This window comes from Arachis hypogaea, chromosome 7 (genome assembly GCF_003086295.3).
Source record: "Arachis hypogaea cultivar Tifrunner chromosome 7, arahy.Tifrunner.gnm2.J5K5, whole genome shotgun sequence".
In the NCBI taxonomy this organism is placed as follows: Eukaryota; Viridiplantae; Streptophyta; class Magnoliopsida; order Fabales; family Fabaceae; genus Arachis; species Arachis hypogaea.
In genome coordinates this window covers 738,365-761,442 of record NC_092042.1, presented here as the reverse complement: position 1 = coordinate 761,442, position 23,078 = coordinate 738,365, and the positions used below count along the sequence as shown (strand labels likewise).

Below are 23,078 nucleotides of genomic sequence, written 5' to 3'. Positions count from 1 at the left end.
TATATACGTGAAGAAACTGTGTTAGGGTGCATGAGAATTGTATATTGTATTCTATTGGCTGAAACCTGAAACCGCCAAGTTGTATGGCAAAGAATTCAACTTCCCAACATTCAAGAAACGTTATTGAAGCCTTAAAACTTGGAGTTCGAGTTTCACTCGTGTGCATGTTGACTTTGACTAAACCAAGGATGAATATACACCAATGTGTTTTGGGGACAAACCTCACCAAATTCAACTTCTTCCAATGCTCCTACTTTCTGCTCTATATACTCCTACAATAATTCAGATTATTCACTTCAGTGACTCAACATTCACATTGATTCTAAGCATGGAAATTGCAAGTTCAAAAGATTGCTCCTCATCAGTGGCTTCTAGTCCTTACTCTTCACCCAACATTGGTGCCTTGCTCAAGATCAAGGTCATTACATGGTGAGAATATGGACCATTCAGTGTTCTTCTATTTCTCTTCTTCTGTAATCAAATCTGTATTTTTGTCCTGAATTGTGAACCTTTTTGTCTTAGGAGCCAAGAAACTGGTTTACCTGTCTCTGTCAGAGTTTGGGTTAAAGATAAGATGTTCAACCTACACAAGGTAAGATCAAAGAATGTTCAACAAAGTTTGTTATTCTTAGTTTAAATGTTATGTATGTTTTGAAATGGCTGCAGTTTCCTCTGGCTTCAAAGAGTGGATACTTAAAGAGAAAGCTAAAGGATACACATGAGGTTGAGCTGCCAGAGAATTTCCCTGGAGGGCCAGAAACCTTTGAGATGATTGCATTGTTTATTTATGGAACCTCAACACTGATTGACCCTTTTAATGTGGCGGCTCTGCGCTGTGCAGCTGAGTTTCTTGAGATGACTGAGGACTATTGTACAGGAAACCTCTGTGAGAGGTTGGATCTATATCTGAATCAAGTTGTGCTGCAAAGTTGGGATGACACACTGATTTCACTCCAAAGGTGCCAGATTCTGCTTCCTTGGTCTGAAGATCTGCTTATAGTGAGTCGCTGCATCGAGGCTCTGGCCTTTATGGCATGCATGGAGATTCTTGACCCTGAAAGAAGGCGTGACACGCCGGTTGTCACGTTGGATGAATTGGCCTCACAATCCTGGAGCTGTGAGATTGTGAGCCAACAAGATCTATGGATGAAGGATCTGATTGCATTGCCTTTTGATTTCTTCAAAAGGGTCATTGGATCTTTGAGGAGACAAGGGATGAAGGAGAAGTATGTGAGTCCAATCCTTGTTTTCTATGCAAATAAATGGTTGCTATCTAACAAGTCACTTCCATTTTCTGGTGAGAAAAGTAGTGATGATAATGACATTAACAGAACTTCAATGATTCTACAAGGCATCATTGATCTTCTTCCAATGGGGGATAAAGCTAGCAAAGTGATTCCAGTTGGTTTCTATTTTGCTTTGCTTTCAAGATCTCTTGAATATGGTTTGAGGAATGGAAGTAAGGCAAAGTTGCAATCACAGATTACAGCATTGTTGCACTTTGCACAAGTTGAGGATTTTCTTGTTCCTGAAAGTGGAACAACAGCAATGTCCTCTAGTATTGAGTTGGCAACAATGGAAAACATGGTTTCAGCATATGTAGCAGCATCTAATTCACACATGAACCGTCCTCCAGATGCTAGAAATTTCGCAGTTGCAGAACTTTGGGATGCATATCTGTCTAATGTAGCTCCAGATCCTGAAATGGATCCTAAGAGATTCATGGAACTCATTGAAAGGGTGCCACCTTCTTATAGACAGAACCATTACCAACTCTATAGAGCAATCAACACCTTTCTCAAGGTATGCAAAAGTAACTTGTTGTATGCAACTTCTTTTAGCTAAGTAACTTGTTGGATTGGTTTTAAGTTTTAACAATGATTACTTACTCACTCACATTGTTTTTCTTCATATAGACGCATCCGGATACATCCCAAGATGATAAGGGATTGGTGTGCAAGTACCTTGATTGCCAGAGGCTATCACAAGAGGCATGCATTGAAGCAGTTCAGAATGAACTGATGCCGCTTCGCCTAATTGTGCAAGCTCTATTTGTTCAGCAACTCAACACACACAGAGCCTTCAAAGAATGTTCAGATTCGTTCCGGTATGCGCAGTGTGGAGACTTATCTGGAAGCCTATCAAGCCAGAATCTTGTGGAAAGCCCTTACACAGATGGACCAGAATTGCATAGCAGCAGGCCTTTGAGCATTGTGATGAGGAATTTCAAGTTCTCAACTGCTGAATATGAGTCCACAAGCTTCAGGATCCAGAACCTTGAACAAGAACTCATGTCATTGAAGAGAAGCCTTCAGCTGCACAACATTGTAACAACAAAGAAAGCTGAAGAAACATCACAGAAGTTGAAGCCATGTGGGTTGGAAACAAGATCATTCAGCAAGAAAAGGAACCATATTGGACAAGCAACTAGTTGCATCGGTTCTTTAAACTTTGCTTCACAGAGAAGGTATGCTAGCCGGTTGCTGAAGCTATTTCGCCGCATAACTTTGTTTGGAACTCGGAAGCTCAAGAAAAAACCAGGGAATTCCTAATCAATCTACTTAGAACATAGTTACCTGCAACTCAATATATTCCATTACAGAATGTAAAATATTTTATGTAAAAAGTATACTTATGACTTTCTGGTATGCAGATGAATTTACATGGCAATTAGTGAAAAATTCATGTAACTATGGAACTAATATTATCAGGTCAATGTTCTATCTCAACATTTTCATAGATTACATATATGTTCTTCAAAATTATGCAGAGAATGTTATGATCATCAAATTGTTAATATTTTAAGTGTGAGGAATGTTGAAGTTAGTCTCACATCAAAGAAAGCAAAGAAGAGTGAGGAGTTTATAAGATGAGAAACTCATTAATTTAATATTTTAAGATTTTGAGTTGGTTGTAGTGTTTTCTTATCTTGTGTTATCTTATTTGATTCCTCTCCAAATAAGCATTTACATTTTCTTTTATTTATTTATTTATTGGACCTTAAGCATTTTCTTCTGTATTATTTGTGTCTTTTGTTATGAAAAGCAAATTTGATACTGTCCTTAAGTTGCAGCATGTATACCGTAGATTTTAGTCAATAGTTGTTAAGAGCATATTATATAACCTTTTTAATGAATTATTCCTTTTTCGGTTTTTCCAACTTGGTCCATGATTGGCATAAAAAATACCAACTCACATTCCACATGCAACTTTTTTTTTCCCACTTTATGCTTAATGCTTCTGCGACCTGCTAAAATTGGGCCTTATTATCAATCATAATCTCAAATTACGGAAACCAAAAAATATTACAAAAAATAAGTTATGACATGTAACAAGTATCATCCATCATTCACAATGCAAGCTAAGGAAGTCAACGGCACTTTTTTTTTCCCTTATAAGCATCATCGACGTATATATTATCTCAGATTTATTCACAAGATAAACCAATCCAAAATTTATGACACTTCAACTAATTAAAGTTGAGTCTAGTAAAGTCTGTCTATACCCTTGATTATATTTAGAACATGAACATCATACCCTTATTCTCCAATTTACGTTGATAAGTAAATGGGAATGTTTTTGAAGAAGAGTAATGAACTAGAGCATAAACAATAAGCATAACCAAAAGAAGAGTATAAATTATAAAGAATTTAGATCTCTAGAGTGAAGTTGTAAAAGTGGTAAATTTAGGAGTTAATCACAGTTAATTTTATAACTTTTATAACTCTTTATTAGTTTATTTTATCAATTTATTAACTTTTTCGTTTTAAATGATCTTGATCCAAACAAAAATTATAACCATGTAAAAATATTATGCTAATTTAATTATAATTAGATGGAAGACACAAAAAAAAAATTAATTAGATGGTGAAAATTGCAAGAGTTGTAATTATATATATGATGAGAAGGGTTAGTTAATAGGAAGTCACTTAGATAAAGATGTTAAAAATGTCTTTTTTTAAAGATGTTTTTTAAAAATTAAAATTTAACACATATAATTAATTAAATTGTATTATTTTTATTAAAATTAGACCGGATAAATCAGTTTAACAAAAAAATTAATAAATTAAATTTTAAACCGGTATAAATTAATATTTTTTATAAAAAATTACTACAATTTCTCTATTATAAAATACAACTAAAATATCCCTATTATATATATATATATATATTAATTTTAAAAATTTTAAATTTTAAGTTTTTAACCCTATCACGATAAAGAAAAAAAGGGCTAGAATTTAGAATTTTCAAAATTAATATATATAATAAGAATATTTTAATCATTTTATATAATAGGAGTATTGTAGTCATTTTTTATAAAAAATAATATTATTTTAGACAGATTCAAAATTTTAATTTACTATTTTTTGGTCAAATTAATTTGTCTGATCTACTTTTAACAAAAATAACATAATTTAAGTAATTATATATATTAAATTTTAATTATTAAAAAATATCTAAAAAAAAAGACATTTTCTGTAATTTTATGAAAACATTCCCTAACTAATAAGATAATAAGATTAACTATCAACCATTAAATTATACACCTGGTTAAAGGTTAACATTAAAATAAAGTTATACGATTTAGATATTTTCTTTTCACTTATATCACTTAGCAACATTTCTTCTTAGAACTCTAAAAGAGTGAATATTAATATTATCATATTTATTACGAGTCTTTGCAAGAAGATGAGAATGAAAAAGACGTTTTTTTTTTCATCTATACATGTGACACAAGATAATGCCCCTCCCATCCATTGGTCAACTCAAAACTCACCATATATGTCCATTTTTTTGGGCTAGTTTCTCACACTATATCTACCTTTGTATACATATATGTATCAATCTTATCTACCTCCTCCATTAATTAATTAGGAGTAACAAACAGCACTAATGTTTCAGCATAGAGTTTTTTCCTTTAAACTTACACTATCTATTCCAATATCTATCTTTTACTATAGTTGTCCACATCTCCTCTATAACATAGGGTTAAGCTTTATGTATATGTAATTGCTCTGTGGAGACCATTTTAAAGAATGGATCCTCTCAAATGTTAAAAAAAAAATAAAAAATATAAAATATAATTTTTAATTTTTCATTACTTTTTTTTTATATTTATTTTTTAGTCTCACTTATAAAATTAATGGTAAGAGATCACACTTTACTCCCTCAATTGTTAAAAAAAATTGAGTCTATTTTCACCATTTAAGAGGTAGAAGATCAATCCAAATGTCATATATTGCACAAATGATTGCAAGTATAATTCATCAAAAGCAGTTGTTTCTTTATATATAGTTGGCATGAATTATTTATTATATAACTTTTTAAGCTTTAAATGAGATTTTATAAGAAACGAAATGTGTATGATTTGTATCTAATAACACAAGAAATAAAATATTCATGAAAGAATATACAAGCACTTATGATCGATGTTTCCAAAACATGACCATTATACCGGCCTCAACCAACTTAACACTCATAAAATATATATGCAATATACAAATACTATGAACACTCAAAACCATAAGCTACTCACTCATCAGAAATAGACCTTTGTTGCTTGGCTTTTGCATTATTCATCCTTTATAATCCTTCATAAATATTACCTTTAGGAAAAAGAAAGGATTAAAATATATATCATTAGAGAGTGATACAATAATAATGATAAATCACAAACTTTTCTCATGCTTGGGACTAATATTGTTTTATGAGTGCTGAACAATGGTTACTCTGCTAAGGAATCTGAATTATGTTCCACTTTCAATGGATGTTTTTTCATGTGTTTTGGGCTTGGTCTTATGTTATCTTTAATTAAGAGTTGTCATTGCTGACTTATAATAGACTCTTAATTTTGTAATCTCTAAAATTAGGAGGAGAGAATATTTGCGCTACACACTGCATATTTGGCGCATTTTACGTTGTCTCACTAAATATTAGTAAGGCTTAAATGGTATAATTTGAGTTTTATTAAGTAAACATTGGTCAAATAGTTCAAATGTGTAAAGAAATTATACTTGTTATTATTTTTTAAATTAACAATAAAACAAGCCGATTATTAAGTAGTACTTTATTAAGTGGTGTTGTTTTGCTTTGAGAATTCAATGCTACCTTATTTGTTTAGACGTTTTCAATTTAATATAGCAATATCATTTTTTTTATTTTATTTACAATGGTGAGTGTTTGATGTTTTTATATTAAATTATTAATCGATATAAATTATCTTAAAAAATATCGTTATACATATATTAACTATTATAATTCACTTCATTAATGAATAAATGATTTACATTAATATAAATATAAATATGCAACAGATATTTCGAAAAAAGAAAATTCATTTTCATGAATATATACATAGACCAAACATGTTCATAATTTATTTTTGAAAATATTGAAATCAAATCTTAACAATTATAATACTGAACAAGCAGATATTTTATAATATTCATTATGATATTTCAAAAAATACATATTTTTAACTTTAAAATAAGATTTTAATTTTGATACATTATGAATATAAAAAAATTATGTATTCATAGATTTGTAGAAAAAAATATATGATTGCGTAAATATTTTTATAAAAATGCTATTTACATACTTAAATCAGTTACTAAAATTAGTTATCATATATTTAAGTATAAATATATGTGTAATTTGACATATTTTTAATTTATATTTTATATTTTAATATATATTTTATATCAATAACCAATTTTAATATTAATTTTATTATTTTAATATACAATGAACATGATTAATATTTTTATAGTCATCAAAATTAAAGTTCCAAAACAAATGCCTACTATAAATTAGGAAATCACTTACATATGAGCTTAATTATTAAGCTGAGGTAAACATAATTAATTTAACAATTTTTATTTATATACTAACAATATACAATAAAGGTGTGTATAATTTTTTTTTCTACTAACAATACCCATAAATTAAATCCTAAACATATTAACTATACCATGTAATGTAGTGATACTTATGTCATCCGTTAATTAACATTGTGACAGGTAATTAATTAGTCACTATTATGTATTATCCTAAACAAAAGGTTTTTTTAATTAATTAAAAATAGAGCTTAAAAATTTTATGAAAATTAAATCCTTAAAAAAACATGCGGACGAGAAAAGGGAAAAAAAATCTTATGATTTCCGGATTTTTACTTCCTCCCTATTTTATTACACACCAAAATTTGAAATGAAAGATGTTTTATTTTGTTTTTCCATTTTGTTGAAAGTAAATAATAATAAAAAAAAGGAAATGAAAATCATTTCTACCATTTGCAGAGTCCCCTATATATTGCTCACGCCAGAGATCTCGCAGCTTCTCTCTCGGCTTTCTCCTTACAAAGTTTTATGCTTTTATCGGTTTTTTTTCATTTTTTTTCTTTTTTTTTTGGTGGTGGTTTCTGTGTCTCTGTAGTTTCATATACCAAGAAACATTCGCAATCGGTTTTGGTAACTGGGAATTCGCATTTGGTAAAATCTAATAAACACAAATTGGAAAGAGAAGAAAGGAAGAAAGAGGGTGTTGGGGAGGCATAGAGCAAGATAATGAACCTTGTCCTCTGATTCCTAATCTCATTGTGCCTCCCCTCAGATCTTAAGATTTGGTCATCTGGGTACTATTCAATCGGTGCGTTTCCGCTGAATCTTGATTGAAGTTTTGATCTTTCTTCAATTGGGTCTCCCTTTGGATCTTTGATGATTGAGATTTTTTTTTAATTTTATTTTTTTATGGGTTTTTCCAGGAGAGTGCTTAGTTTCTGCCTTTGATTTCCACTGCCTGATGAAGGATCCGATGTTTCTTTACTGAATCCGACACAATATTTTGTATTTGCGTCGTTAAGACAGTTTCTCAGTTTTGTTATAATTAAAGGTATTCTTTGTAATGTTTTTTTTTTTTTGTTGCTGTCTCATACATACTTGGGACTATATTGTATTTGAACAATCTGATAAATGATAATGCTGTAAAATTTGATTGTATCCTAGCTGTATTTGCTTGCATTCTATCTGAGACTAGGATTTTTTTTATGTTGTTTTGTGTGGCTCATGTTTTTCTTATTGCAATTAGTTATCTGTAATCAATTGGATCCGCTAGGAAGACACTTATTCCGCTACCTTTCAATTTAGATGCTAGTTTATCCTAAGAAGCTTTGAAAAATCTTTCCCCTTCGTTAAGTTTCTAACTTTCTATTGATGATGGCACTAGCATTTGAAAGTTTTCAAGCTTAATGAATGGATTGTACCTCTTGGTTGTAGATAAAATGCAATCAGATAATGGCAAGTTATTCATTGGGGGGATATCATGGGACACGAATGAAGAGCGACTCAGAGAGTATTTCGGTACTTATGGGGAGGTTGTGGAAGCAGTGATAATGAAGGATCGCACCACCGGTCGAGCCCGTGGATTTGGTTTTGTTGTTTTTTCTGACCCAGCTGTGGCAGACTTAGTCATAAAAGAGAAGCACAATATAGATGGAAGGATGGTAATTTTCTTTTGTCTCATTTTAATTCTAAGACTTAGTTTTGACATTTAGTTTGTGTTTTTGAATTACATGGCATCGAAATCCTCAGTTCTGAAACAACAGGTTCTGATAATGAATTGCACTTCAGTTTGCAAATCTAGTACGGGTTGGATGGATTGATAGGTCTTTATCATTGTTTTCCTTGATTGTTAGTCAATAATGTTTCATGTTTCACTAGGTGGAGGCAAAGAAGGCTGTTCCCAGGGATGATCAGAATATACTGAGTAGAAACAGTGGCAGCGTCCATGGTTCTCCCGGTCCAGGTCGCACAAGAAAGATATTTGTTGGAGGTTTAGCATCTACGGTGACAGAGAGCGATTTCAAGAAGTACTTTGATCAGTTTGGGACTATAACGGATGTTGTAGTAATGTATGATCACAACACTCAAAGGCCAAGAGGCTTTGGATTTATCACTTATGATTCTGAGGAGGCTGTTGACAAGGTTTTGTTTAAGAATTTCCATGAATTGAATGGTAAAATGGTTGAAGTGAAGCGAGCAGTACCTAAGGAGTTATCGCCAGGACCGAATCGCAGCCCACTTCCTGGATTCAACTATGGTCTGAGTAGGGTCAATAACTTCTTAAATGGATTCACTCAGGGATATACTCCAAGTGCTGTTGGAGGCTATGGACTTCAGGTGGACGGTAGATTCAGTCCAGTTGCGAGTGCTCGAACTGGATTTGCTCCATTTGGATCTGGTTATGGAATGAGCATGAATTTTGAACCTAGTTTGGGTGCTGGATTTGGGAGGAGTGCAAATTTCAATAGTAATCTTAGCTATGGTCGGGGTTTAAATCCTCCTTACATTGGCAGCTCCAATAGGCTTGGAAGCCCTATGGGGTATGACAGTGGTAATGGAGGAAGCAATTCTTTTTTCAGCTCCGCTACACGGAATTTGTGGGGGAATGGTGGCCTTAGTTATGGAACTGGTTCTGCAAATTCCAGTGCATACGTTGGATCCGGGAGTGGAAGCGTTGGAGGAAACGCCTTTGGCAATGCTGGTGTCAACTGGGGTACTTCAGCGGTTTCTGCGCAAGGCGGTGGTAACAATGTGCTACAGAATAGTGGCAACCTTGGTTATGGAGGTGGTGACAACACTTATAATTTGGGGACTGGTGGGTATGGAAGAAGCAGTGGTTCTGCTATTGCCCCAACATCTTCATACACTGCTTCAAATGGCGCCGTTGATGGTGCTTTTGCTGATTTTTACAATAATAATAATTCGGTTTATGGGGACGCCACATGGCGTTCTTCAAATTCCGAGCGAGATGGATCTGGTCCCTTCAGTTATGGACTTGGTGGTTCGGCTACAGATGTTTCAGGAAAAAGTTCTCCGGGTTATGTTGGTGGTTATACTATTAATAAGAGGCAGCCAAATAGGGGTAAGAACTAAGTACCAATTCATATTTATCTCAAGGTTTCAATTTCAGTTAGTCTATTCTGCTCCCTGCTTAATAAAATAGTGTGACTTAAGTGTGAGAGCTGGATAAGTATAATTACAAACCTTAAGAATGAGTTCAAATGAAGTTTGATTGTCACAATTTTTGTTGGGACTTTTATGCAATGGATAGATGAATGTTTGTTACCAATGTCGTATCCGTAAGTTTGCTGTTAATGTGGAATACTTGTCACTGGTTCTAGTCATGTGCTCAGCTCTTTATTTTTTTTTATTTTTAATTGTTTGCTAAGAAGATTTCATTGGATAAGGTCTTAAGTAAATATTTGAGTCCTTGGGTGAAGTTATCCAGGCATATTTTGAAAAGTTTTATTATCTCATCATTGTACAATTTCTTGCCAAAGTTTTATATACTTTTGCTCAAAATTCTTTAACCCCACTTACAAGCCTTTAATAAGAATAACCAAATAGTTTTCATTTATTTTTAAGATTAATTATAAAGATGTCAGATTGTTTTCATTGCATTCCCCGTTTCATGATTTTAGAAGAGTGATACAACTTACAAGATTTTCTTATTTCATTGTTTCCTTTAGAAAAATCTAAAACCATTCAGCTAAATGAAAACAAGTTGGCATTCTTTAGTAAGAGTGCATATAAGAGAGATATCATTCAATTAAGGTCCTAGAATTCCAAGTACATTACAGTGAATGGTTTTCCTCACATTTATGTGACCTTTCTATCTGATCTCGTATGAAATAATCTAGATGTGGCTGCGAAAGCTGAGGAAGTCACATATGTACTTAAAACTTAAAAGTAACTTGCATACTTCAATCATGAATATAAACTTAACTTCATGTTTTGATTTAAGGGTACTCTCAATGATTATTCAATTATTTGTTGGTGATATGAAATGAGTTGCCTTGCATGCCAAGCTGACAAACTTAAAACTTTGTTTCAGGAATTGCTACATAGGAAGATCTTTATGATGACACGAACTTGTAGGCGAGGATAATCCGGTGAAGCAGGTGAATTGTGAATTTTGCGCACCGCTGCTGTTGTTACTGTATTTCGGTTTAAGACATAAGATGTTTGGTTTATCTAGAGCTAACTGGAGTGCCTGTTTTGAGGATTCAGTCAGATATAGAGATAGAAGTTACATGGGGGAATGTTGAGGTTTGAGTTTTTTGGTCACTGTTTTAGGTTTTGGGGTTTGAAATTTGAGTGAGATGTAAAATCTGATTGCGGGATATAGCGGAAGTGTATCAAATGCATCACATGTGAGGCAGCAATATAAACAAAAAAAAAGGATGGACAGCATTTCCTTTTTCTTTTTTTCCCCTTCTTCTCTTTGTGGGTAGATTTTTTGGCTGTAATGTCTTTGCAAAGCTGTGGGGTTCTGCTCAGGAATTGTTTGTTTCTTCTTTTTTCTTCTTCTTCTTCTTCTTCTTCTTGATCATCATGATCCATCATTTTGGTTTGTTCTTTAGCAGAATGTATTTGAGGTTTTTGTTGATTACTAGTGTGAAACATTGAAGGGATACCCATCTAGGGTCCCCATGAATAAGTTACAAATATATTTTGATTCTTTTCGGTAGGGGAATACTATGCTCCACAAATTCAAACTTGTGTTGATAAATGGAATTCTTTCCCCAACTTGCTCTTATTTTATTTCCTTTCAAAATATATGTCCTTTTTAGTATTCATATGTAACTTTATAGTATTTAATTTTAGAGTGTATTATTATTATTATTAAGATTGTTAGGACCTTTGGACCTATGTATTATAAATTAATTTCTCAAAAAGAAAAATACAAATGATTTTTTCATTTAGCAAACATTTGATCTAGCAGTTAGATGATGTTTGACATGACAAAGGCTCATAATAGAGTGCTGCCAAAGCGTTGTTGTCTCCAAAGTTAGACAGCAACCGTTGGCTGGTCTTGTTGGTACGTAGGTTCTGATGTTCTGTCAATAGTTTGGTGGAGTTAGTAAACCAATTACAAGTATGCTTCAGACAGCTAAGTTGAATATCCTTATCTGTTTAATACATAAATCTTATACTGAGTTTTCTTTTAAAATTAAGATATGGGGATTATTGATTTTGATATTGTTTGGTAGGACTTATATATAATGCAATAATGCATCTCAATTTTTTCAACAATGTTTCCAAAGATTTTTTTTTAGAAGTAATCTCAGTTCACATTACTACTTTAGTTTTAATAATGGAACTGAAGTCAACAGTCAACTGTTCCAAGTGGGCAGAGCTGAAGAGAGTAGGAGTGGCAATGGGTAGGGGAGGGTAGGGTTTGGATCCAACCCTAATCCTATCCACGGGTTGAGAATATTTCAACCTGAATCCTACCCGCTCTTAACCCGCGGGTACCCGATCCTATTCGCGGATTATATAAAAGATGAGAAATTCTCCGTATACAAGCATTTTTTTATACAAGTCTTTACAAGTTATTATATTAACACGCTTGAACGTTACTGCACGTTCTTCTTCCTCTTCTTCTTCTTTTCTTTCGTTTCTTACTTTTTCTTTCTCCTTCTTCAACCGTTATTGCACAATTTCACTGCACCGTCTTCTTCTTCTTGCTGCACATTCTTCTTCCTCTTCCTCCTCTTCTTCTTCTTCTTTTCTTTCGTTTTTTGCCTTCTCTTTCTCCTTCTTCATTTACGTGCTTTTCTCTTTGTTTTCTTTTTTCGTTATTCTTGATTTCCATTATTTTTTGATATCAAGCTCTGAAATCATTTTTGAAAAAGAAGAAGCAGCAGAATATGAGGAGGAGAAAGAGAAAGAGTTCTGAATTATGCACAAAGTGTCCTTTGGGTGTATTTCTGTAATCGTTTGGGTGTATTTCTATAATCGTTTGGGTGTATTTCTGAAGTTTCATTATTTTCAAAACGATTTCAAAACTTGATTTCAGAAACCATGAAAATCGAAAAAAAAAAAGTAAGAATACCAGTAATAAACGAGTAAAACAACTAATGAAAAGGCAAAGTGAATAACGAAGAAATATCGTTTGGGTGTATTTCTGTAATCGTTTGGGTGTATTTCTATAATCGTTTGGGTGTATTTCTGAAGTTCTATTATTTTCAAAACGATTTCAAAGTTTGATTTCAGAAACCATGAAAATCGAAAAAAAAGAAGCAAGAATACCAGTAATAAATGCAAGTAAAACAACTAATGAAAAGGCAAAGAGAATAACGAAGAAATATCGTTTGGGTGTATTTTCTATAATCGTTTGGGTGTATTTCTGTAATCGTTTGGGTGTATTTCTGAAGTTCCATTATCTTCAAAACGATTTCAAAGCTTGATTTCAGAAACCATGAAAATCGAAATAACGAAGAAATACATGGAGGAATAAGAGGAAGAGGAAGAGGAAGATGAGTTGTTCATAATCCACGGTGAGTGAAGAAAAAGAGGAAGAGGAGTCGTTCATAATTCACAGTGAGTGTAGCGCTTTGGAAACTAAATAACGCATTAAACGACTCTAATGTGTAGCAACTTGTAAAATTTGTAAGTCAAAAAGACTTATATGTGTAGCAAGCTTCATAAAAGATACATTATTATTATATAACTTGATGATAATTAAAAATAAAACTGATTTTTATGTAAAAAAAATATTAAATTATCAATTAATAATTTTTTTTAGTGGCTAAAGATCTTTTGCATTTAGTGAGAGGTCTTTAATTCAACATTCACTTAATACATATTTTTATATAAGTATATAACATATACATATATAGAATGCGGGTTGGTCGGGTAAGGTTGAGGCTCAACCCGCACCTTATGCTACCCGCACCTTACCCTATCTGCTGCGAATCGGGTTGGCAACCTTACCCGACCGGGTGAGATCAGATTGGATACCCGCGGATAGGATAAATATTGTCACCCCTAGAAGGGAGTACAAACTACAAAGAGTTTGAAAAAGAAGACAATAAAGGCAAAACTACCAGGACCCAAAAATGGGGTAATTGCATTTAACACCCTTAAATGTTTATGTTTTATTTGTTGATGCCACGTAAATTTTAAAAATTGCAAACGCATCCTCGTTCAAGACTTGATGCTTCATTGTATGCATCATTCTTCTATGAATTGAACAATTAGAAGACAGCCCATGTTCTAACACAGTAGCATTTTTCATGTAAAACCCATTGCTGTAGATATTATATGCTTCCAAAATCAAAATCAAAATCAAGGTTGTGTTATTTGCACTTAATGATGGATGGCACTGCTCCCTTTGTCTGAAACCCCAATGAGTCCTTCCCTTCTTAGCTTCTCTTCCTTGGATTTTCTACAAAACACAACCCAAGAATTCACCTCCAAGGCTATGCAAATTCCAATGAGAGTAGAGAGACCCAAGCAATAACACAACTTAGCATAAGACCTACTTGCCCCCATCACTTGAAAACCTTGAAACACATTCACAAACCCAAGAACCACACAAGAGTACCCTACAAAATGGTGATAGGACTTCCAATACTTCCTGAACTTGTTCCTTGCATTTGGCCTGAAAAACAATGCAAGTGTCTGCAATGCCCCTAAGCAGAACACAGCGATTCCAAGCTTCCTATGAAGCCCATATTCCACTCCTGGAGAAAGCTGCCCAAGGCGTATTCCAAGTGCAAAACCAGCAGTTCCAAGTGTGAAGGCAAAGAGTTGAATCCCTGCATGTGCATAGAACCATGTAGTTCCTAATGCTTGAATGTGCCTAAGGTAACGAGCACTTATGGCCCCCATTGGCAAAAGAAGACCCCATGAGATTGCATTCAAGGTTCCATGGATGACTCTTAATCCTGTCAGATCACGGTGCTGAGATGCTGAAGATCCTGATAGAACATCAAAGGTTGCAATGGAAGACAAGTCACTAGAAGTTGTTGGGTGAATGGTGGGTGAGTAGCCCTGGACATAGAGTCCACGGTTCCAAACAAGGTGGATTTTTGTTTTGTTCGGTTTGAGTTTGATTGAGGCATAGATTTGGATGGCTGCGCCGTTGTGGACAGTGGCTAATTTTCCGCCATACATTGTGGCAGTGGAGGAGAGGAGGTGGAGGTCAAGGGGCCGAGATAGGAGTGGCGATTTTTGGAGCTTAACGGTTGGATCAAGAATGTAAGGTAGAAGGACTATTTGGCCTGAGTTTGGGTCGGGGAATGCTATTAAGGCACGTGTCCCTGTCATCTCAGGTGAAGTTGGGTTGATTCCGCAACCAACCCAACCGGAAGGGGAGATGAAGGTTCCGAAGAAGGCTAGTTCCAAGGTGGAGTTGTAAGGGTGGAAAGTCCATGCTATGGAGGCTTGTTGTGTTGGGAGGTTCATGCATTTTTGGAAGGTTTTTGTGTTGGTTTGTGTGGTGCAGTGTGATGAGAATGCTGTGTGTGGAAGGAGGAGTAAAAAGAGGTAAAGAAGCAGCATTGTGATTGTTGTGGAAAGGTTGAGAGTAAGAGATATGAGAAGAGGAAGGATTCAATGGTAAGGTACAGGTTTTGTTGTTGACACTTTGTGTTATGTAATGATGGAATAAGGCATTATGGATGTTGAACATGTAAGTTAAAGAATGAATATGAATATAGTGAGTGCTTAACTTTGAAGGGAAGACAATGGTATGCGTTTGGTGTGTATTAGAAACATTGTGAATAATATTATTGGTTCAATACATTAAGATATTGGTGTGCCTAGTGTTGGGTGTGGCTACTCCCTTTTTATGGTATATGGTGGATTTATTATTCATGAGATACGGAAGATTGCGCTTGGCTTTGAAGCTATGTCATAATAATTTCAATTCAGATTTTAGAATTTGAGCATCAATTTTAAATTTAAATGAATGATTTGTATATATACTCACTTTATGTTGGCACACTGAATATTTTGAGAGAGAATAATAATTATTTGGTGCTGGATTAGTGATTCGTCATCCATCAAGAAACAACATTATTAGTACTTATTATTAGTAATAATAACATGCAAAACCACTTTCACCCATTTTCACCTAATTCTTTTATATATTTTCGTAGTGGTCTTACCTAATTCTAAGTACTAATGTGAAACTCGACTAAAGATAAACGGCACAACCCTTGTTTAACAAAAACGAACAACTTTTAACAAAGGAAAAAAAAAAAAAACACTAATCTACCTGTACTTTGCATATTTACAAAAAGAAACAAGCAAGACCACAAAATAAAAAAAAAAAAACAAAGAAAACTGAAATAATTTTAGATTACAATTTTGAAACATGCACAAAAAAATGGAATTAAAAAAAAATAGAGAAACATTTGTAATAGCAAACAACTCCCGCGAAAAGAAGATTGTATAGCATGTGAAACGTAGAATACTTCACCCGTAATGCTTACACGATTAATAGTGCATATTCAAATATTTTCTAGAATTTCAAAATCATTTCCAAGTTTCCATACTTATTTGTAGGATTTGCAATCTCAACTTATAGAGTTGATGAATGAACCTAAAGCTACAGTAAAAGCCTCAAAACATGTGAGAATCTTCCTCGGATGGTTCCCCAAAATCTCTTCTCTTTTCTTTTTGTTTCCCATCTATATTCAAAGAAAACAACATGATTGCAGAAAGTGAGCCTAACATGAATAGAGCAGTTTCTGAATTGCCGCTCTTTAATCTGTAATCATAAATGGATCCACATCCCCAAGATCAGCCACCAAAGGCTTCAAATTTTCTGTATCTTCATCTTCCGGGGCAAAGAAAGTTGGGAATGGAAGTATAGATATGTCCGGTTTTTCATAGACAGCATCTTTTATAAAAACGAAGTTCCCTGTAGCTCCTGGAACCTAATTTTGCACATCATAACAAGGGGGGAAATGAGTCAATGACAAAGCTCAAATTTTAAAATTCGGGTGAAGATCAAGGAAAATTATGAACCAAGAAGTTGCAAATCAATCACCAAAACAAATACCACCCATGATTTTTGTCAGACATGGCACTTGTTGCAAGAATGGTTTTGGCTCATATTAAAAATTCCATGATAGTCTATACTATGAATGTGAAGTGGATTGGAGGATACCAACTCTAAAAAATTTAGAGCAATCATGCACAAGTAACAGGTGTGTACATATGATATTTTATGCTATTTAGCTCCAATTCACACTTCACTGTGAATAACCAAAAAAGTATTAAGAATCTACCTGGCCTTTCACCCACATCAAATTCCTTGCTGGACAAATTTTGTAGACCCACACATTTTTAACTGTTCTTTGCTCCCCACCCATGCGTCCAGGCATCTTTTTACCTTTAAACACCTGAAATGTGATGGTAAAAACAATTATTTAGAATGATAAATTAATAACAATAAGCAAACAACATTCTTCCAAATAAAATCAGTTTATTCATGGAATAACAAAAATATTATCACATATGAACATGAAAATACAGAAAGTTGTGTAGTAAGAAAGCATAAAAATGACCAGTTTACAGAATTCTGACTTACCTTTCCAGGAGCGTCCCTTTGACCTGTAGAACCAATGCTTCGATGTGATAATGATGCACCATGGGATGCAGGCATTCCCTTAAATCCATGCCGCTTCATTCCACCCTGGTAAAAAATGAAAAATGGAAATTGAAAATCATATAATTAAGAGATAAAGGTCTATAAGACCAGTAGCAAACAACTGTCCCCTTTGAGTACAAAGAAGGATTCAACACACAAAGGACTATGCACATACATATCCAATGCATAAATAATATAAAAACAGCAAAAGGAGAACTACAAAGACCCTTGTTTCAAGATTTGTTGGATTTATTAACTTATTCTTGCAACTTAAGGACTTAGATAATTGGTAGCATCAAAATTAATATTTGAGCTTAATTACAATTTTCTATAAGAACTTTCACCATTTTTTAACCAATTGACAATTGGAGGAATGGTAAAAGCATTACTAAAAACAAAAAACAATAAAAAAAAAAGATGCCATGCACTGTCCTATCATTGTATGAGAATAAATCCAATCACACTATACATAGGAGCAGTATTTAACATTAAGATAAGAGATAATCACCTGAAAACCTTTTCCTTTTGTGATTCCCGTTATATCAACATACTGGCCTGGCACAAAATGACGAACATTAAGCGAAGTACCAACAGGAAGAAGTGCATCCTCTGTCACCGGAAACTCCCTTAGCTTCCTCTTCATCGGAACTCCTTGAGCCCGAAAATGACCCACTTCAGGCTTGGTCAAATGCTTCTCCTTCTTCTGCCCACAACCAATCTAACTAGAAACAAAGCAGCAAAAAACTTTATAATTAGATAACACAAACTTAACCCTCATGCAACTTGCCAAGACAAAAGAATACTACTCCAGTGAGAAAAATAAAATCATACATTGAATTTCTGCGAGTTTGAGCTAAATTAACAATCAGGACATCGTCCTTTATTTACACTCTACTCTTCCCTTTGGTGTAAATGACTCTAACCTCAAAATCAAGAACAAAATAATATATGATCTAAACTTTTTACAAGCAGAAACCACCAAAGGAATGCAATTTTGTTTTTAACACAAAAAAATGACAATGCTACGCACCTGGAGGGCAAAGATTCCTTCCTTCTCAGGAGTCTTAACCTGAGAAACGATATTATCATCGACCCAAAGTACGGTTATTGGAATTCTAGCGCCCCATTTATCCCAGAGTGCACTCATACCACACTTGAGGGCTATAATCCCGGTTCGTTTGGAATTTGGGGTCATCACCCCTGGCTTCGCATCGATAATCCGAGTCTCAGCCGCAACGGCGGCATCGGAGCTGAATCCCCTCATAAATCGAACAGGGAATGGTGTCGCCGCCACCGCCGCCGCATCGGTTGCGAAGAATTGAAGACGAGAAACGAGGCCTCTCGAAAGGGCCAGCATCGCAGAGCTACATAGGAAAAATAGAGAAAAACCAAATTCAGAAAAATCGGAAAATGCGGCATTGGTTCAACATTGAAATAGAAGTTAAGCTTAGCTCAGTTCAGCTGTTACTTACTCACTGAGTTGAAGGTGGAAATGGAAATGGAGATCGCAGTTTCTCACTTCACAGAAATAACGAATTGAAGCGGCGAAGTTTGCGAAGATTGATGATTTTCAGATCGGAGCTGCGAAATTTGAGAACCCTAACCCCTTCTGCGGACGTGGCACTACGGAAGTAGCAGAAGGAAGAAGGGGGAGTGAGTCATGGGGTTTAGGGTTTTGATGACACACTCTTTCTCAAATTGAATAATATTTTATTAATTCATTCTTTATTTCGACAAAATGGATTTAATTTCAATTTTATTTTACTTTTTAAGGTATCTACTAAATTCAATTTACATACATTTATATATTTTAAAAATGTATGTATTATACTATTATGACAATTAATCGATTATTTTACACTATTAATATATAAAACTTAAATCAACATTTATATTGATTCTATTTTTATTGTCGAAATGTATTAATCTAAAATTGCTTAAATTAATTCATTATATTCTATTGTAATTGAAATTCTGAAAATGCTTTATATTTTTTTTACAGGTAAAGATGATTTGTTTTGCAATTTTTAGTTTAAAAAAAATTGTGAGCGAACAAATATAAAATTTGTTTTTATACTTGCTTAAAATGGTTGTCATATTTCTTTAACCAAATCAGACTATATTATATTTAATCACAACAAAAAGACTAATTAAATTTGGATATTGATCGTTCAATTGATACAAGAAAAAATGGTTTTATCTTATTAACTTAGACAGAATTAAGCAATAAGACAAATATATTGAAAATCAACTTTTGGAAAGAAAGAAAAAGAAAGAATATGAAAAATGAAAAACCCCCATCTCTTTTATGAGATTTTATTACAGTCAAATTGAATTAGCTAGATTTTTAATAATAAGACCCATATGCTTGTTATTCTACAAACCCAACTCAATTAAGCTAATTTGGCCGAACTTCCACATTTATTTTTTCTTTTAGTTTGCAATGTAATTCAATAATTATGACATAGTGAAATCTTCAAACTTAAATTTAAGGAATAGAAAATAAATTTTTTATAGCACCAATGGAAACATAATATAACAAAATTTCGTCATATTTACATAGTAAGAAGAGTTGTAATTAATTAACTATTCTCAAAAGTCATCATGACATGTCTCAAAGAAAAAAACCCCATAAGACAACAAAACATGTACCTAAAGAATTTGGATCTTCTTACGTTCAAAATGAATATGATTTTCCCATATTCACATCTCCACCATCAATTTGATTATTTAAAAAAAGTACATCCAAAAATAAACAACTAACAATAGAAATGTAAACATGATAATAATGTTTTGTTGGTTTTGAATATGAGAAGATTTTTATCCTATATGTATCAATGTATGTAATGTGTGTAATGAAGTTTCAACATTGAACTTCACAATTGTCCATAGATGTGCCATGGGGATCCTTGTGTCCAAGACTAATTATCTCACTAATTACTTGTTGTTTATCTGCTTGAAATTGCTCATCCGCTACAAAACAAAACAAACCAAATTACCTAAACAAATTAACTTCAAAATGGAAAACATACAAATAATATTTGAAAGAAAAATCTTTTATATAAAGTTCATCTTTTATGCAGATATCAGACAATCTTTTATATAGAGTTCATCTTTTATATAATGTTCACAGAAGTATATCACAAAATTCATCACACTCTTTTCTTTTTTCTTTTAAATTGGCATTTGCTGAGCCACAAAAAAATGGTTCAAAAACATTTATCACTGTATATATATATATATACCTTTCTCAAAGTTGAAGTCACCAAGAAAGTTCAGAAGCTTATTCCTGTTTGTAACAAGTATATTGACAACTTCAGGAGGCTTGTTCTGGTTTGCAACGAACAACTGTCAATGCCAACATTTGAAATAAGCAACATAATATTTTATCAGAATAATGAATCCATAAAAGAAGTTAGACTGAAATAGAGGAATAATATTCATTCATTCCAACCTTAAAAACATGGAAGCTTTCGTACTGAATTGTTTTATTAGAATCCTGCGATTAGAAAACATAAAAGGAGAGCTAGGTGGGTAAACAAAAAAAGTATTTGGTCAAATGTTATGCAAGTCATAAAAAAATGTGAGATATTAGAATGCATACCCTTAGGAGGTTCATGAGGATGACCATGTTACTTACTGAGCTCACATACCGAACCATTGTAGCAGAATTGGAGCGATCCAATAACATATCCGCCAATAACTGATAGCATGAAAAGTTTTAACTATGATCAAGATTAAGAAGATGGCCTTCCAAACATTATATACAGGATTTAATGAATCAACAAAGGTACATTATATTCATTCTAGGCAGAAATTTCAGTGTGTACCTTAATGGCAAGTCGTCTAGTGAAATAACTGTTAGATTCTAGCAATCGAGTATTGTACTCTTCAAAAAACTGAAATGAGATAGATAGTAGCATGTTTTAGCTAATGATATATTAATACATTGATTAAAAGGATAACTTTGCTTTCATATTCATTGATTCACTTACCCAATCATAATTCTTGGAAAGAAATTCAGAGACGGTGGATTTGTGCCTTGTTAATAGCTCCTGTAATAGATAACAAAACTTCAAGATCTTGGATTCATTGTCGATAATGGATGAATAAAAGATGCAGAGCACTTGAAAACAGATAACTGTTGTCCAACATACATGACATATTTGTATCCTTTGTTATAATAACATCCACAACATTAAGTTGTAAGGATTTATAAATGGAAATTAAATAGAGGAATGGAATCATGAGCATACTTTAAAAGTTGAAAGAGCATCTGAGGCGATTTCGAAATTCGGCAGTTGAATATAGTCAAAGAACTTCTTCATGTGATCTGATCCCAAGACATGTCTGAAAAACATAAATTAAGCCGGTTGAGATTGTGAGAATGCTTAAGTATGTCAAAAAAAAATAATTATTCTAATTAATCAAGAAACAGATCATTGTAGATGCTTACCTAGCAACACACTGATGGCGTATGCACTCTCTTGCAACCGCACCATAAGTCAAAGCAATGTCACCATCTTGTTCATAACTAATAAAATTAAATCAGCTTGTTAACCAAATGTGTGAAAATGATCAAGCACTTCAAATTTCAACAAACATTCGTCTAAAAAGTTTTACCCATTAATTAGCATATCCACGAGATCCAAATTTTTTTCCAGGTATTGGGAAGCTATTATCTGTGAATTGATTCGCTGCCTTTGCAAGTTTGCAATCACATGAGTAGCATCTTGGCGAGCCTACAAAGGAATAAAAATACAGAGAATATAAATTAGAGTCTCAATTAATGGTTATATTTCTATCACGCTCAAGATTCTTCTGTATGAATTCTGCAAAGAAATTTTTCCGTTTTTCATTTGCAAACTTGAAAGCTTTTTAGGATCAACAAAAAACGAATTCTTGACTTTTTTATTATAGAAATTTTGATGTCATCTCATAAAAATGCGTGTTCTAAAAAGCTAAGCCGATATGTAGAAAAATTGTAACAGAATGATTGGTTACCCCAAGTGGTAGATTTAGAAGAAAGAGGACAAGAAGGCGAAATGTATCCTCCTTGAAGAACTCTTGAGTGACTTGAGAACACGCATCTGGAATTGGCTCTGATTCACCGTTTCCATATAGAACAGTTCTTATGTCCAATATCGTCCTGCTTAGATCTGCAAGATACTGTATATGTATGCATACAAATATAATTAATGAAACTAATATAATTTAGGTAGCTAGGTTGATTGAAGAAATTAAGTAACCTTTTCTTCACGCTTTTGATCGATGTCAGACTTGGAGCTGAGAAGGAGAAGGAGGTGGTGGACATGGCGGACGAGCTCCGCAGGGGTGCGAGGCTTGTTCTTGAAAAGGCCCTTCATGATGATATCATATCCATTGTGGCAATGCAATGCGATTTGAATTGCATGGAGACGGAGAACATCACTGCCAATTAATGATGCTCTTGCTGCACGTAATTAATGCCTTTTTTTGGAAAATCCACAAAACTAATCTGACTTGTTCGCACATCATTGCTTCTATTTTCCCAAACCTGCCGCATCCATTCATTCTTTCCTAATTTTTTCTTCCATGCTTTTAAGTTTTAACCAAAAAAAAAATTAAATATTAGTCTAGTGCAGATTTATTAT

The 23,078-nt window shown here is 33.5% G+C and overlaps 5 protein-coding genes across 6 annotated transcripts; 2 read left to right on the top strand and 3 right to left on the bottom strand.

Annotated features, from left to right (window-relative positions):
* The first annotated feature begins 62 nt into the window (after positions 1-62).
* Positions 63-2,765, top strand: LOC112701720 (BTB/POZ domain-containing protein At5g48130). Its single transcript, XM_025752453.3, has 4 exons — positions 63-429; positions 523-592; positions 667-1,803; positions 1,917-2,765. The coding sequence occupies exons 1-4, from the start codon at positions 203-205 to the stop codon at positions 2,550-2,552; spliced, it is 2,070 nt and encodes a 689-aa protein (XP_025608238.1). The 5' UTR covers positions 63-202; the 3' UTR covers positions 2,553-2,765.
* Positions 2,766-7,210: 4,445 nt separating this feature from the next.
* LOC112701719 (heterogeneous nuclear ribonucleoprotein 1) lies at positions 7,211-11,585 on the top strand. 2 transcript variants are annotated; one of them, XM_025752451.3, is made up of 5 exons: positions 7,211-7,644; positions 7,760-7,887; positions 8,271-8,497; positions 8,715-9,918; positions 10,891-11,585. In XM_025752451.3, the coding sequence occupies exons 3-5, from the start codon at positions 8,276-8,278 to the stop codon at positions 10,902-10,904; spliced, it is 1,440 nt and encodes a 479-aa protein (XP_025608236.1). In that variant the 5' UTR covers positions 7,211-7,644; positions 7,760-7,887; positions 8,271-8,275; the 3' UTR covers positions 10,905-11,585. The 2 variants fall into 2 exon arrangements, with proteins under 2 accessions (XP_025608236.1, XP_025608237.1); XM_025752452.3 differs by lacking the exon at positions 7,760-7,887 and having other exon boundaries at positions 7,213-7,644.
* A 2,300-nt stretch (positions 11,586-13,885) lies between these two features.
* Positions 13,886-15,594, bottom strand: LOC112701716 (cytochrome b561 and DOMON domain-containing protein At2g04850). Its single transcript, XM_025752448.3, has one exon. It carries the CDS (start codon positions 15,345-15,347, stop codon positions 14,151-14,153), a length of 1,197 nt encoding a protein of 398 aa, XP_025608233.1. The 5' UTR covers positions 15,348-15,594; the 3' UTR covers positions 13,886-14,150.
* A 609-nt stretch (positions 15,595-16,203) lies between these two features.
* Positions 16,204-19,145, bottom strand: LOC112701717 (large ribosomal subunit protein uL3m). Its single transcript, XM_025752450.3, has 6 exons — positions 18,918-19,145; positions 18,476-18,809; positions 17,954-18,163; positions 17,386-17,490; positions 17,084-17,197; positions 16,204-16,729 (listed from the first exon to the last, which is right to left on the bottom strand). The coding sequence occupies exons 2-6, from the start codon at positions 18,800-18,802 to the stop codon at positions 16,556-16,558; spliced, it is 930 nt and encodes a 309-aa protein (XP_025608235.1). The 5' UTR covers positions 18,803-18,809; positions 18,918-19,145; the 3' UTR covers positions 16,204-16,555.
* A 787-nt stretch (positions 19,146-19,932) lies between these two features.
* On the bottom strand, positions 19,933-23,038 carry LOC112701715 (putative MO25-like protein At5g47540). The gene is made up of 11 exons (XM_025752447.3): positions 22,695-23,038; positions 22,450-22,614; positions 22,069-22,187; positions 21,902-21,979; positions 21,702-21,795; positions 21,441-21,500; positions 21,276-21,344; positions 21,050-21,148; positions 20,900-20,944; positions 20,691-20,793; positions 19,933-20,418 (listed from the first exon to the last, which is right to left on the bottom strand). The coding sequence occupies exons 1-11, from the start codon at positions 22,809-22,811 to the stop codon at positions 20,309-20,311; spliced, it is 1,059 nt and encodes a 352-aa protein (XP_025608232.1). The 5' UTR covers positions 22,812-23,038; the 3' UTR covers positions 19,933-20,308.
* Between the last annotated feature and the right edge of the window lie 40 nt (positions 23,039-23,078).